At 48.2% G+C, this 16,400-nt stretch overlaps 2 protein-coding genes across 2 annotated transcripts; both read left to right on the forward strand.

The window, feature by feature from the left end:
* The first annotated feature begins 2,591 nt into the window (after positions 1-2,591).
* On the forward strand, positions 2,592-7,538 carry LOC119210218 (cryptochrome-1-like). Its single transcript, XM_062559519.1, is given in 10 exon segments — positions 2,592-3,268; positions 4,180-4,355; positions 4,457-4,548; positions 4,732-4,872; positions 4,972-5,154; positions 5,156-5,290; positions 5,420-5,565; positions 5,716-5,918; positions 6,001-6,335; positions 6,725-7,538. Coding segments are annotated over 10 exon segments (1,602 nt in total). The 5' UTR covers positions 2,592-3,110; the 3' UTR covers positions 6,758-7,538.
* A 2,423-nt stretch (positions 7,539-9,961) lies between these two features.
* On the forward strand, positions 9,962-10,870 carry tnnt2c (troponin T2c, cardiac). The gene has a single exon (XM_037462431.2). It carries the CDS (start codon positions 9,995-9,997, stop codon positions 10,787-10,789), a length of 795 nt encoding a protein of 264 aa, XP_037318328.2. The 5' UTR covers positions 9,962-9,994; the 3' UTR covers positions 10,790-10,870.
* The last annotated feature ends 5,530 nt before the right edge of the window (positions 10,871-16,400 follow it).

Consider the following 16,400-nt stretch of genomic DNA (forward strand, 5'->3'; position numbering starts at 1 on the left):
TGGAGACATTTCACGAAGGTGTAGAGGAACACTGGTGACTTGATAACAGAAGAGGGGCGGCATGAAAACCTTGACATTTTCAATGCTTTCTTATAATAACATTTTTTTCAGAGGTCAAAGGTCACGCAGCTGTTTGTTCTCCAGCACCTACACACACTTTATTCTAATCTGATGGGATGAGTTATAGCTTGTGTTTTGAACATGTTTCACTCTTGAATACACTTCCCCCCCCCCCATTTTGCTCTGTTAATGGCCATAATAATGATAATAATAATAATAATAATGCCCCTTTTGAAAAACAACATTTGTGTTGGCAAATATCATTAAGATGTAACACGTAGCCGCGCTGCAGTGAAGAGCAGCATCGTTAGCATGCTGCTGGTGATGATCTTCAATAAATAAAGTGCAGGCGGGTCTGCAGGTAGTCTTCTCGACTTGCCGGATCATGAAGTTCCGCATCCAGGCGTAACACAGACCTGCAGTCCCGCCTCCCTCAATCACGATGCTTGTCGAGAGATTTATTCTCCACAATACAAATTCTCCCCCCGGCGGGCCGTGAAAACAAATGGTGGGTTGATTTGAATTCCGAGGCCGTGCCGAGGGGAACAGTTGGCGGATCGATGATTCATCCGTTCTGCCCGTGCCCCCCCCCCCGCCCCCCCCCCTTTGCGGGCCTGAGCCGGACCCAACCGTCTGTCCGCGCCGCCCCGCCGAGCCAGAGGCCCGGAACCGACGAGGAAAAAGAATTAACAAATTCACGGAGCCGGCGCAGGTGATGTGACGCCCACTCCTCACAGAGTGATTGACAGGGTGGAGTCTAAAAACAAGTTGTGCGCCATTCAGTTTGAGAGCAGTATTGACCCCGGCCCGCGTGGCAACACATCCGTCCTCTGAACGCAGAAATATTTGTATTGAGTGAACACTGGATTATTTACCTGTCCATACAGGACATAAGGGAGACAGTCTTACAGGAAGGTGAGATGACTAGTTTCATTTCTGGATTAAGAGGCAACATGAAGCGCTCTTCCTAAAGAGTTAAATTTGGAAAGACGGCGGCCTCCCAGTGGGTGTCTCCCGCAGTCGGCCATGACGTCTTGATGCAATGCAGCACGTCTTGCTGACTGGCTCAGGTGAGAGAGCGGTGGAGGTGGGCAGCTCCCCTGCTCGCCCCGTGGTCCTTTCCGAAGCTCTTCCTCACGCATCAAGCCTCGGTTGCCTGGTAACAGCAAAATGATGAGGATTTTCCCCGGCAAGATGATGGATTGTTAGAATTTTGCCGGCAGAATTTGCGCATGGTGTAAACACGCTGCCCTTAGTCATGCTGCACGGTCACGTTTCATAACGAGTTTTTATTATTTATTAATTACATATAACTCTAAACGTTGTGGATAATTGGTTTGTGTTTTTAAAATGTTATTCTGTGTTTTGTTATCAAGTGATTGTACATTTGGCACTTAAGAATTGTGACTTAATATTACATTTTCTTGGAGCCTTTGTACTTTATTAAAGGCTAAAACAACGTGTTTATTTGCCGCAGTACCGTGATTCTGAATAAATGTCGGCTCAAAAGACAAAACAAAAGTCCACATCCTCTGTCTAAACTTCTCATTCACGGGTGTATTTTATCAGGTTGTCATGTGACATAAAAGGAGGGCTCTAATAGCACGAGGTAATACTGCCACCAGGTGGCTAAAAGACCGCACTACTCCACCCAATGGCTGCATTACGTGTATTGCATAATTACACCATTTATGTAACAGTTGTGACGCATTTCTTATTCCGACACTGAATGAATTAGCTACAGACACTTGAACAGATGAGCAGGTAAATCAAATAGCTCATAATAACATAGTAAAACGCCCCGCTTAAAAACGAAGCAGTTTTCACACGAGGCACAACATTGGATTCAGATACGAAAATAGTTTAATATATTACAAATAAGAAATGAATAAAAGACAAATAAGATGCTCAAATGCACATTTAATGGAATCACAGCCGGATCTTTGAACTCTTCTCCTGTAGTTTGAAACTATTTGACTTTAAACTATTTCGATCAGTTTCTAACAAACTATGAGACCGATTTGTGGTCCGCGGGGGGGGGGGGGTAAATGGTTGAATATCTAGTGCGTCAGCTCTTCAAGTCCAGCTCAGAGAGACGCGCACGCACACAGGCGCGTGACCGCCCCCAACTCTCCGGTCATGCCCGACTTCACGTGCTCATCCGGGTTCTTTTACGGTAACAAGGCCAGTCGACTCTGCAGGATTTCGCCTTCTTTAGTTGATTATTTGACACTTTAACGTTTTTGCACCACATGTCTCCTACGTGCACGTCCACAGCTTTTTACCGTTTCTTGTTTAGCTTTTAATGAACAAATTATACTAATATAAAAAATAAATATATACATATTCAGCATTCCACAGTTTATAGTATTTAAATCCGTTTTCCATGAGAGGTCACAGGTATACGCGTTTGTATTTGGGCACAAACGTGACAGCGCTGAGGAAACGCACGCAGCTCGCCGGACCAATGGCGCGGCTCATCGCCGCTGCGCGTCATCGTGTGTGGGCGGGGCCTCGGGGTGTTTCGTAGGTGAGGCGAGGGGGATCGAGCAGCTGTTCGCGGACGTACGGGGGGGGGGAGATCCGTACCGCGCTTTGTGCGTCACGACACCGGACGGAACCGAAAGGGATTTATAACGGGTCCGCGCGCGCTCGCGTTGCTCCAGGAGGATAATTTAGACGAAAATATGAGTCAGTGACGCAGTCTGAAGGTGTATTTACAGCTTACCGGCGTTAAATAAGTATGTTATTTACGGTGCGCAGAGGGTTGTGAGTTCGCGTCCCCTTGACTCTGAGACATTAGTACACCTATAAACGTTTTTTTATTTTATTTTATTCATTCAGACACACCAAGTTACACGAGGTCACGTCGCGGGTCCTGGAGCCCTAATGGTTCTGCAGCCCGGTGTTGTGTTCGAACCCTCGACATCATGGACACGGTTCTGTTACAGCGGGGCTGACCGCAAACTTTGCGTAGACATTTGGATTCCCCGTGACGTACTTTAAAAAAAATCCTTTTATGTTTTAACTCGATACGGAAAAGTTGAGTAATGGTCATTAACAGCATCCACTGGTTCCGGAAGGGCTTGCGACTCCACGACAACCCGTCGCTCGGTGCCTCTCTGCTGGGGGCGGACACCGTCCGCTGCGTCTACATCCTCGACCCCTGGTTCGCGGGGTCCTCCAACGTGGGCATCCACAGGTGGAGGTGAGAAACAAACGGGTGGTCGTCCACACAGGGTGGATGATGGTGATGAAGATGACAATAATTATTTTTAGACAGCCAAATATGTTGCACTTACCATGATTCGATGAACCAAATTTCCTCAAAGGGAAATTTACATTTAGTTAATCAGCAGCTCTTTTGATGAGAGTTAAATCCTTTCAAGACTAAGTGCCAAATTGTACTGTCTTCATGCACCTTCCGCCAAGACAATTTCCATGTATGTACAACATACTATGGCAATAAACGTTTCCTGATTCCTGATTCAAAGGTGTGATGACGTGCAGGCTTTCTGTGCAAATTGAACATATTTGAGTTCACTGCAGTTACTTCTTCATTAAGTCAAATCTAATCTTTTTGTTTTATAAAAAAAAGGCCTACACAAAAGAATAGTATTAAACTGCTTGTTTTTTGTTATCTGGATTATATTACATACGTAATTTTGACATTTTAATGCCGTAATAATAATAATTGGACTTATTGAAAAAAGTGACAGCAAGGTGACGTAAACATGGTCTTCACTCCTCCACTACATCATGCTGTAGAGCGCTCAATAAAACAAACTAATCTCTAACCAGCGATCGTCATAATCACAAACATCAATAAAAACTTGCAGATGCATCATTTGATGAGGCCAAATAAATGGATGCTGCCATTGCATATCATCCATGATATGACCTTTCTGCTGCTCAAAGAGGGACACAGCTGATGGTTCCAGCATTCTGCCATCAGGGATGGGAATAAAAATGGAGATAACTTCTGTTTACAGATTTTATTCTGAATTTACATAATAAACAACAAGTTATAGCGTCACACGAGTTCCTGAAATCCCATTGTTGTGTTACCGGCAGTGTTTTAACCCCTCTTTCTCCCCCCACCCCTCTGTTGTCCTCCAGGTTCTCCAGGGGTCAGTCGCCTCTCACCTACAAGAGGTTCCAGACCCTCATCGGCCGCATGGATTCGGTGGAGGTGCCGGCGGAGTCCGTCGGGGCCGACGTCATGGGGAAGTGCCGGACGCCGATGTCCGAGGACCACGACGGCAAGTTCGGCGTCCCCTCCTTGGAGGAGCTGGGTGAGAACGGAACCACGCCGGTAGTTTGGGAAGATTCTATCCGCGCCACCTTGGCCGCGAGGTGGAATGCAGGCGCTCACACGCTTTATCTTTCCCTGCAGGTTTCGACACTGAAGGTCTGTCCTCAGCTGTGTGGCCCGGGGGGGGGGAGACCGAAGCCCTTGCGCGGCTCGAGAGGCATTTGGAGAGGAAGGTCGGTCAGATCCTACCCGCTTACAGTTATCAGTTTAAACCACATACTGTTATTAAGTTAAAATAACTAGAAATATCTCTTTGGTGCCCTTCCGCCAACGGGACAGCCCAGATGGAGAACGTTCTGTGACATCCCACCGTGCCTCCATTGGTGTCTGACCATGTGATCGTGTTTTGCCATCAGGCGTCGGTGGCCAACTTCGAGCGTCCCAGAATGAACGCCAACTCGCTGCTCGCCAGCCCAACGGGCCTCAGCCCGTACCTGCGCTTCGGCTGCCTCTCCTGTCGCCTCTTCTACTTCAAACTCACCGACCTCTACAGGAAGGTGAGTCGCGAAAACGACCCGTTGACGTAAGCCTTCTGGTTGCTCGCCATCGGACTCATTACTGTAACGGCCGAAAAAAAAACCACCCCTCCGCTCCAGGTGAAGAAGAACAGCCCCCTCCCCCTCTCGCTCTACGGCCAGCTGCTGTGGCGCGAGTTCTACTACACGGCGGCCACCAACAACCCCTGCTTCGACAAGATGGAGAGCAGCCCCGTCTGCGTTCAGATCCCGTGGGACCGCAACCCCGAGGCGCTGGCCAAGTGGGCGGAGGGCCGGAACGGCCTTCCCCTGGATCGACGCCATCATGACGCAGCTGAGGCTGGAGGGCTGGATCCACCACCTGGCCAGGCACGCCGTGGCCTGTTTCCTGACCCGAGGGGACCTGTGGATCGGATGGGAGGAAGGCATGAAGGTATACGCCTCAGAATTTGATCAGATTTCCATTAAATGTCACTGACATACAGTATTGGAAAATGTTAGCGCTGTGGTTTGTTTGAATTAACAACGTTATTGTTAAGACAATGAATGAATGTCTCCTCAGGTGTAGGAGGAGCTCCTGCTGGATGCAGACTGGAGTGTGAACGCAGGCAGCTGGATGTGGCTCTCCTGCAGCTCTTTCTTCCAGCAGTTCTTCCACTGCTACTGCCCCGTGGGCTTCGGCCGACGCACCGACCCCAACGGGGATTACATTCGGTACGCCGGCAAAGGGGAACCTCTTCATTAAAAGGGTTAGGGTTAGGGGTTAGGCTTAGGCTTCATTCAAACTTCCCACTGGGGACGCTGTACCCGACCATTTTTTAAACTGAGGTCGAAACGATAATCCTCCCGGTCCCTTCACTGCAGGCGCTACCTGCCCATTCTGAGCGGCTTTCCGGCCAAGTACATCCACGAGCCCTGGAGCGCTCCGGAGAGCGTGCAGGCGGCGGCCAGCTGCGTCATCGGGGTGCACTACCCCCAGCCCATGGTGAACCAGGCGGGCGGCAGTCGTCTCAACATCGAGCGGATGAAGCAGATCTACCAGCAGCTCTCCTGCTGCAGAGGGTTCGGTGAGGATCAGACCCGTCATCAAGCTGTGGTTTGCATTGACGCCCTCGTGTCTATCTGAAGTCAGTCGTCTTTGTCTTCAAGGCCTTCTGGTTTCGGTTCCTACCACGTGCCACGGTGCCGGTAAGACATCGTCAGACGGGGCGGGGTTCCCCGTCGAGGCGACGCTCTGCGCCGCAGCTCTGTCCGGTAGGTGGAACACCACCCGCAGCGGTTCTTCGCCTCCCCCCATTGCCTCCGGAGGCGAACTTGTGTCTCCGGATTCCTTTACACTGTACATGAAAGCGTCTAAACGATGTGGTCTGCGTTTGACAGGTCCGGGACTCCACCGCATCTCTCCGTCCGTCGGCAAGCGGCGCAGCGAGGACTCCGCCGACGGCAAAAGCTCAAAAGTCCAGAGACGGAGCGCCCACTGGGAGGTCAGAATTATTTCAAATGGAACTAAATCCTGCTGAAGTTTCAGTGCAGTAAGAATTAAAAACATAAAATAAAAGGAGAATCTCTGGACGCTTTTTCATGAGATTTGTTAACATTTACAACAAGTGACATGTTCCTACACTTAAAAGGAACATTGCCAGTGCCTCTAGTCCGGACGAGTCCCAAAGTAGTTTAAAATAGTACGGCTTTGTTGGTCCTTACATGATAGGATCTGTCATTGAGTACTTCCTCTGTGTCATGATGTTTGAATGGCACATTTTCTTCTTTTAACTTTGCATTAGTAATGAGTAATTTTATTTGTGTATTTTGTGTACTTTTCTAGTTGAGACATGATTGTCAGCTGACGTGTGTCCCCTCCGTCCCCTTACAGGAGCGTGTGCAGCCGGCACTGAATGGACTATAAGGTTTAAACAGTCACAGCAGCACACGGCTGCATGGGCACCAATACAAGCCTCATTACACACACACACACAGACACACACTGTATGTGATCACCGCCTCACTGGAGCGGCATTTTTCACTGGGCTTATCGTTGGGTTAATATTCATGGGACCAAAAATCTCCATATGTGTGTATATCAGGAATTGGTTCAATTCATTAAATTACATGTCATTTAGCTGACGCTTTTATCCCGTTTACTTTGTGTAGCCACAGAACCACTGATATATTTTTGATATGAGAAATCCTTGTGGATGGTTTTGTTTGTTATTTTGTGGACACTTTTCAATAAAACGAAAACATTTGTAGTCAATTGAATAACGAGATAAATCTTGTATCTTTTCTGCCTCTTATTTATTCTACTTTAGCTTTTTCTCCTTTTTGAGCCCTCTAAGATACATCATTCCTTTTGTTGACCTCGGTACGAGCTATAGAGGCAACATTTGTATTAGGTTAGAGATTACGATGAGGAATGTACCACTTGAGAGAAATCTCTTCTTTACGTCTTCTCAATTTGCTTGTTTTATTAAAAGTGGGTATGAATATACAAAGGGTTTCACTTGTATTATTTTAAGATGTGTTTTCTTCTAAGACGTATCACTCAGTGGGGATCAATAGCTGTTTGATACCAGGGAAATCAATTAAAACAAGACATGTAGACGTGGCATTTATTGTTCATAAAAAGCACAACCATGTTATGAATTAGACGTGGTGAAACTGAATGGTGAGGAGGTGGGATCAAGTGTCCTAAAGTGATTAACGGCTAAGACCGTTAGCTGAGAGAGTTTATAAACCCTCATCACAGCTGGAACCCTCAAGACTAATGATTCCACCACAGCGTAAAGATAGTAAAAATAGTAAAGGCGGTCTTTTCACCAGGTTGCGACTCCTTCCGTCCCGCTTTCATAGCAGCAGAGGAGAAAGAGGGCGGGGCAATCAGCTGCGTGATCATGACGCGACGGCGCGTGTCAATGACGTCGGCTCTGCTACGGTGAAACTACAGCGAAAGAAGGACTACAAAACGCGCAACTAAAACACGACGGAATTAAATCGTTTACTGCGTTTCATGCCGGTTGTTTAAAGAGAGAAAACGGAGCTTCTTTCTTCCTGCTCGCTCTTAACAATTATTATCCACGATATCAATAGAACTGTTCAATAAACATCGTTTGTGCAACGAAGATACAACAGTTTGGTTATGTTTTTATTTTGTACAGAAGAATGATTCATCAAAACCCTAGATATTTTTGTGTATTCACTATTGCTTCTTGTTATAGAGTTTGTTCATTGACAGTTTACTGTTCATCTCATGTCATATTCTTTTATTACTTTTCTTATTTTTTAACATGTGAATGCCATTTTGCATCAGTTTACCATCAAAGCAGGTGCAAAACCAACCATTGAGATTTCCTCAGTTCAAATTTTACTATACTCACTGTAAACTGCCGGGAACACTGCATGCGTTTGACCAGATGAGGTCCCTGTTCCCTCGGTGTTGCCCGTGCGTATGAGCTCAGCGGCTGAAATCCAGACCTTTGCTGTCGACCTGGGCCTCGGGACGTAGAGCGGCTGGGTTGAAGATTGGGGGGTTTGATCCCCAGGTTGCTCGTATAACATCGGTGTGTGAGTAGGTGTGGATGTCAGTTGGTTTGGTCCTGACGGGCATCTTGCACGCAGACCCCATCATCTGCTGAACGTCACACACTAACGACTGACGTCTGGAGCTTGTTGGTATGCAAAAATGAGTCATATTTATGATTAATAAAAGGTTGAATACACTGAAATGATGCACAGATAATTTACATATCTACATTTTCCTTGTGTTCCTTTTTCGGACTTCAATTTTTGCATTAAGCTTTTCTAATTCCTCTCAAGGATGTCGACTTCTGAAAGCAACTCTTTTCTTTATTTCATCTAACCGTTTGTGTTCAGTTCGCTCGACTCTCTATTTGCTCTTTGTGGACTCGCTGTCAACCCGCAGCTATTTAAAGCCTTTGTTGACTTTCTGCGCTGATGGACACAGTTGTCCCTCACTGCCAGTAACCCATATTGCGCCGGGACCACCTGCTGCCGTGCGCAGGCATGTTGAGCCCGAGATCTAGCCCACTCTTCGGATGAGACAGGGGACGTTCTCGTAGGCATTCAAATTAGTCTTCTCCAAGGCCACAATTAACCAATCCTCGCCGAGAGCTACAGAGGATGGATGGAACTGAACCCGCCACCCAAGTTTTGTCCACTTCCTCACAAGTCAAGACTCGGGGAACATCAATTCTTGACACCGGCGTTGAAGCGTTGCATCGTGGGAGCAATTGCGCTTTAATCCAGGCAGCGCCGAGAGCAGAAAGCCCCCGATAGCAAGAATGTTTTAATTACATTCCGGACTCGTCTTGTCTTCGTTCTCGCTGACGCTCCCTTGATGGCGGGGCTTTTTAAAGGGTTGTTCTTTCTTTACAGAAAAGGATAACTGTTATGGGGAAAACCACCAACTTTACATAGATGTGGATCAACATAAAACAGGTGAAGACAAACCCCAAAGTCTTCCTCAACGCCGGCGGCTCATTTTTGGAGAATGTGACAGCTGTAGCTTCCCCTCATTAAAGTCCTCCCCGGCTCCCCTGATGCATTTAGAGAGACTGCAACGTGCTCTGCTAATGGATCCCCTCCAGGAACACCACGGTGGCCTTTAAACCCCCCCGATGGATGAGCAGGTCCCCCAAACCGACGGCCTGTAGGGCTGAAGTACATCGATCTCTATTCACCCGCTGCTTCCACGTCTCCGAGGCCTCAGCAGGCCTTCAGAAGTTGTCGGTCATTTGTTCCTGATGACACTATTTGTGTTGCTGCGTGGGACTGGAGAGCACAAGTGTGTGTGTGTGTGTGTGCGCATCTGTTGTGCATCTGAAATAGTCTCTCATCTTGTCCTTACAAAGGAATGAGGAGGCGCTGCAGGGTCAGAGAGGAGGAGGAGGAGGAGGAAGGACGAGGAAGGGGGGGTGAAGCGTATAGCTGAAGGTTTGTTGAGGAGAAAATAGACTTCAGAGTCCGCCCCGCGGCGGACCCCCCACTCTGGAGACTTTGGAGGCCACGTGGTAAAAAACCCTTAAAAGCCCCCCAGCAGGCCCAGAGAGGCAAGTCATCTCCTCCGAGGAGACGCCAGCTGGTCTCGGTGGTCATCCTGCTTCCTCCCGCCTCCAAGGCCTCCATCATGTCAGACAGCGAGGAGACGACGGAGGAGTACTACGGGCAGGAGGAAGAAGAGGTCGAAGACGAGGAGCAGGAGGAGGACGAAGAGGAGAAGGCAGAGCCCGAGGAGGACAGCAAGTGGCGGCCTAAGACGACGTACGTGCCCAACATCGCTCCTCCGAAGCTCCCGGACGGCGAGAAGGTGGACTTCGACGACCTGCACCGCAAGCGCCTGGAGAAGGACTTCAACGACCTCCAGACGCTCATAGAGTCCCACTTCTCCACCCGTCAGAAGGAGGAGGAAGAGCTCCTCGCGCTGCGCAGCCGCATCGAGCGCCGCCGCTCCGACCGCGCGGAGCAGCAACGCGTGCGCGCCGAGCAGGAGCGGGAGCGCGCGACGCGCCTCGCCGGGGAGAGGGCGCGACGCGAGGAGGAGGCGGCCAAGCTGCGCGCCGACGAGGAGGCCAAGAAGAAGAAGACCTTCACCAACAAGTCGTTCGGCGGCTACCTGCAGAAGGCGGACCAGAAGAAGGGCAAGAAGCTGACGGCGCGGGAGGAGAAGAAGAAGGCGCTGACGGAGCGCCGCAAGCCGCTCAACATCGACCACCTGAACCAGGAGAAGCTGGCGGAAAAGGCGCGCGACCTGTGGCAGTGGCTCCACCAGCTGCACGCGGAGAGGTTCGAGCTGGCCGAGAAGCTCAAGAGGCAGAAGTACGACATCCACGTGCTGCGCAACCGGGTCAGCGACCACCAGCGGGGCTCCAAAGCGTCCAAGAGCTCCCGCGGGGCCAAAGGCAAGTCCGGCTCCTGGAAGTGAGGGTCCGCGCATCACGTCGTTCCCGGACTGTGTCCCATGCCGGAGGGGGTGGGAGTGGGTTTGGTGAGGGACGGAAGTCGTCAGTCAAGCCATAACCATTTTTAAAATATCTGTTTGTAAATGATTGTTGCTGTTATTCACTCGACTTTATTAAAAAAGTGTGGTGGTGTTAATATCAAATACTCCACGTTTTATCTTTGCAAACCAACACTATTTCCACCACAAACTAATGTACACACAATAAACCTCTATTGAAGACCTAATTACATGCATGTCACTTGTTGACACCCAGCAGGTGTTGCACAGCTGACTCTCTGAGGAGACTCATTTAGACCCTCTGTGGAGGCCCACTGCTGACCGAGAGGTCGCGACCCCCGAGGGAGAAGCGGTCTTCAGAGAATTCCGCTGCAACGTACTCGTTTTTCTCTCTGGTCCTTTTCGCGATGAATGAGAAAGTCAAACCTTGCGTGTTTTAAACAGAATGGTTCTTCAAGCTGTTATTTATCATCAAATTAAACAAGGAATCTGCAGGAAAAGGTTCAAGTGGAATACGTGCAAAGATGTTATGAAAGCCTCGTTCACATACATTCTTTGCCTTTTAAGGCCCAAAATGCCATCCTGCTGGAGGTCAAATGAAGGTCAAGGCGTGCCGCAGTGAAATGTTATTTCCACTGGGTGGAAGTAGAGCCCCAGTGTGTAGAGAGCGCTCCCAACACACAAATCGAATCACATAACGGAAAAAATTTGGTAAAAATAGATCTCAGGTGTCTGTACATTTGATGTTTGATATTTGCTTTTGAACTCATTTCAAAAGAGTCCAAATCTATTGTTACTTCTGCCGAAGAGAAGTGTCTTGGAACATCCCAATTAGCCTTTTGATTACAGAGCACATGTTGAACGGAGCGGACTGACTCTGCCTCCTGGGAGTTAATGAACTGCAGGGACACCTGTGTGGGACCGAGGACACGGGGCATTTCTGTCCCCCGTGGTTTCTGATTGTCCCTCAGCCTCGGACTGCAGATGCCCTCCCGCTGATTTGCTGTTATGTCCGCGAGAAGCCATTAAAAGGCTTCCGGGCGCGGCAGTACATCAACAGGTTACCATAGCGACTGGGGAAAAGCCCCCCTCCCCCCCCCCCCCCCCTTTTTCCTCCAGCCTCATCACGCCCACTGTAATGATGTTGTCGTGAAAAAGACAGCAGACTTGACATCGTCTCGACAGACCGCCTCATCAATCGAGGGGAACAAAATGTTCCATCGAGTCCATCGGAGGAGGAGGAGGAGAAGAAGAAGAAGAAGAAGAAGGAGAAGGAGGAGAAGAAGGAGGAGGAGAAGAAGAAGAAGAAGAAGAAGAAGGAGAAGAAGAAGAAGGAGAAGGAGAAGGAGAAGGAGGAGAAGAAGAAGAAGCTAGAAGCATGACCCAAGTTCTCCACACTTCCTCCCGCGTGTGGGCATCGAAAACGATGCACATGTTGAGCTGGAACACTGTGCGTGTTTGCACCTTATTTTAGAACAGCAGCTGCAGGCTGCTAAACAAGAAGGGGGGGCGGAGGGGGGGGGGGGCATTGTGCTCATTAGTGCCCAGCCGAGTCTAGAGGAGAATGTAAGCGCTGCACGCTTTACAGTGTCCAGCCCTGACTGATGGATGTTTGGACATCTGCGTGACGCGCGGAGGGGCTGGGGGGGGGGGGGGGGGGGGGGCTCGTGACCGGGGGCCTCGTCTGGGACTCGGCTCCCTCCGGCTTCCACCGGCTGACACCTCGCGGAGATTTAAACGCCACACGAAGAAAAAAGTTTGGACAGAGAAATAAAAATACACGGCTTCACGCCGCTTTTTTGTTGTTGTTTCTTCCGGGAAGCGCAAATGTTTGTTTGGCGATGAAGACCCCCCCCCCCGCCCCCCCTCGCCGGGTCCCTCTTTCATTGTGTCAGTTGAATTAGTCGATTCTCGCCCAGCGGAGGGCTCATAAATAAATGAACGCGTTTTACGAAAAAATGGATGCGAAAAAACACACCGTGGCTTCCCTCCCTGATGCCGTCTGAGTTTCCCACACGTCCTCGTTCAACTCCACAGCATCCGGCCTAATGGCCGCCATGCGCCTGTGTGACGCTTTTAATTATTCATAGTTTTCCCTTAATGAGAGTAGAATTACGCGAGGCCTGTTGGCAAAGCACCGCGAGAGACCAAAACACGGCTTTTGAGATGCAACAAGCTCATTTTCTGCATTTTTTGTTTCACATTCTAAATATTTCTCATTTTTTCCCTTGTGCAAAGAGAACCCTCTGTTTTATGATATGTTTAAAATGCAATATTTGTAAAAGTACACAAAGATGATAGAGTAGATAACAGTGAAGAGAGGTGTTATATATGAAAACACTATTTTACATTATGAATAATTATAATAATTAATGTGTTAACTGGTTGATACTCCTTTTGATACTCAGTTAATCATCCTGATTTAACTCCATGATTCCTTTATATCACATATATGACATCATGTTGACCTTTAAAGGGATCCAAAGCATTAACGGGTGGTTTCTCTCAGGCAAACAGGCGTTAGTGTGTTGTTGTTGTTGTTGTTTTTTTTGTGTGTAAAACACACACAGAGGGTCCGAGCTCACAGAGGAGCTCCGGCTCCGTCTCTCAGAGGCCTTCAGCTCGCCCCGGAGATGTTCGACGTTTGGACTTATTTCCGACCTCCATCAAATTGGGGTGGGAGCTGGTGGCGGCCCGGAGGCCTGCAGGAGACATAAATCTCCTGCAGGCATTCCAGCTCTGTGAGTCCGCAACAAGTGATGGGAACGAGGCATCGATCCGCCCAACGCCAGGAATCCGACTTATGTGTCGTCCCCCCCCGGCCCTGACCCCATTTGCACCTCTTCTAACTCTGTCGTGTTCTTGTCTGCTTTCGTTAATGTCCCTCATTTGAAGTGTAGGAGCTGCAGATGTGGTTGACTCACAGAGCCAGTGAGAGTGTGTGTGTGTGTGTGTGTGTGCTATAAATATGAAACCACGCAGGTGCCGAGCAGCTTCCTGCCCGGCGACTCACTGTCAGCACGCAGGTCGAACGGCGTGACTCATCACTCGGAGGCTGTTCGTTTCAAGCGAGTCCAAAAAAGAAAAAAAATTTAAAAAAAAGCATCTACAAACAGAATAGAAGTGTTAAAAAATCAAAACCAGGGATGAGCATTAGGTCCATCGGAGGGGCAACACGAGGGGACCACCCAGCGCCGAGGTTCACTGAGAGCATCCCACGTGCTTCCTTTTGTTAATGAGTTCGTTTGCAGCTTTTCGGTGGCACTCTAAAACCACTATGTGCCAAAACGGTGGAGGTTTGCTGGAGGTCAAAGGGCTCTAACGTGGCTCCATTGTATTACGTTGATTGACAGCTCCGGTGATTATTGGGGATGGACTGGTTTTCTGGGGCCGCTTCAGGTTTCTTTTTTTTTTAAAGTCTGACTCGCGGATTTAATTGACGCATTCGGTAAAAGCTCTATTCAAATGAATAAAACCAACATTGTTATTAAAAATAATAATCTTGGCCTCTGTATATTTTCTTCTTTTATATAAGCTGCCTATCAACGACGTTAGTGGGAAAAGGGTCTCTGCGTTTTATTTTTTCATAAATACAGATCTGTCTATTTTTCTCTCGCTGAAAGTCGAATCATCAAAAAGAGCCGCTTCTATCCGGTTCTTTGGTAACATTCAACGTACAAGGCCGCATTTTAACAAGAACATTAACTCTGCATCTGTCGCTGGCATATTTTTGATTGAATGATGATTTGAATTTTAGATTTCGAATGATGTAATCCAGCTCCTGGATTCGAAAGCCTGTGTTTTTTTTCTTAAGGGCCGTGATTTTTTTTTCCTCCTTTCTCCCCAGTTGGCGGAGACACCGGCGGCCATAAATTCAATCGTTAGGCAGTAATGGGCGGCGGCGGCGTTTCATACCGTCTGTCCATCTACCGCTTTAACTGTAATTGCTCTTAGAATAGAACTCGCCCCCGCTGCCTCGGGCATTAATGAGTTGACCTCTGAACCTCTGCACCCAGCGCGGCGTGGCACCGAGGCTGGAGCGAAGCTGGCCTGGCGTGAAGTCTGGCTGAGGGCGGCGCAGGTGGCGCGAGGCGAATAGAACCACGTCGAACCCTGGCCTTGATATCTAAGAGAAAATCTTAATAAATCACCCAATTAAACCGAAAAAGGTCCCGAAGATCCGTCCCGATCGCGCCGGCGTCAGGTTTCGCGTCTTCTTTGCCACGGCGGACGACCCCTCTCCACCACACGGTGACTAATCCAGCAGGTGCATTGTGGGGGTCCAATGAGCCCCCCCCTGGTGTTAAATACCCGGCTCAAACAGGCATTCAGGAAATGACAAAGCTGTAATTACATGCATCACTATTAGCCCTTTCTAAGTAAAGAACTCTGCTCTAAGTAGGGGTTTAGTGTACGGACAGGAGGCTGCTTTCATTGCCAGGGAAACTAATGCGACCCCCCCGCCCATCCCCCCCATCCCCATCTCCCCTTTCGGTCCAATATCGCAGATCAAAAGAGAGTTGCAGGCGGGATCAGAACGCTCTCTTCCTGCTTCGCCACATCAAACGCAGGCGGGAGGAGAAGAGGCGGGGGAAGCGTCTCCTTAAAAGCATCTCACGGACCGGCGGCCTCGTGGCGCCCGATTGGCCCTGCCGCAGCGTTCGGGGAGCGAGCGCGTGTGCAGGGGGAGGGCCGCCTTGAACGATGCGTTTGACTCCTTCAGTAAATGCCGATGTTTGCAATGACTTTGAAAGGACGACACACTCACAGTGTGTGTGTTTGATTCGTTTATTCAAATGTAACTTTTATTTAAACTTAAATCAAGGTGCTAACATAAAACCCGGGTATAATTTAAACACTCTTTACTATTTTGCAACTTTTGAAAGCATGTTCCGGTCTTTTTTTACATTTCCCCGCCAAAATAAGACTGAAAGCTATGGTTTTCTAGAATGTTTCTATTGTTGAAGTGCAGTTAAAGATGGAACAAATGCCAAAAGTAGGATTCTTTTTTTTATTTTTTAGTTAAAATACATATGAAACAGATACAATAAATCATATTTCAAATCGTTGACTTTAAAGTGTTACAAAAGTTATCACAAACTGTACACATTATGACAGCAGTTGCACTTGTTCTTGCTCGATACGGAATCAACGAATAAGCAAACAATTACAGACCAAAGCTCTAAACTGCTAAACATAGAATAATAAGGTAGAGTTACAGAACGAGCATGAATAAATTACTCAATTACAAGTAAGCGCTGTTCAAGTTATCACCAAACCATAGAAACACATTGTGATGGTTCATAAGTTCACGACGACTTCTTAAATTTCACGTGTGAATACGAGGGCCAGTTGGCAGGCAAACGATATACAAATGCTTAATTATAATATACTCTCACATATGCATTTCCTAGGTTTTCCCTCTGTGTGTTTTTAACGTGGTGAGAGGCATGCTACAAGTATAAATAGGGTTTATATTTCTATCCATGTGCAAGTAAGATAACAGTACACAGCCTTGTCTTCTATTCGCTATGTTGGCTTTTCTTTTAAATATTTTTTTTATTACTCACATATG

The sequence above is a fragment of the Pungitius pungitius genome, chromosome 2, assembly GCF_949316345.1.
Source record: "Pungitius pungitius chromosome 2, fPunPun2.1, whole genome shotgun sequence".
Classification (NCBI taxonomy): domain Eukaryota; kingdom Metazoa; phylum Chordata; class Actinopteri; order Perciformes; family Gasterosteidae; genus Pungitius; species Pungitius pungitius.

Excerpts from the sequence above, each read along its gene's own strand:
- tnnt2c (XM_037462431.2), top strand. The coding sequence starts at position 9,995 with ATGTCAGACAGCGAGGAGACGACGGAGGAGTACTACGGGCAGGAGGAA.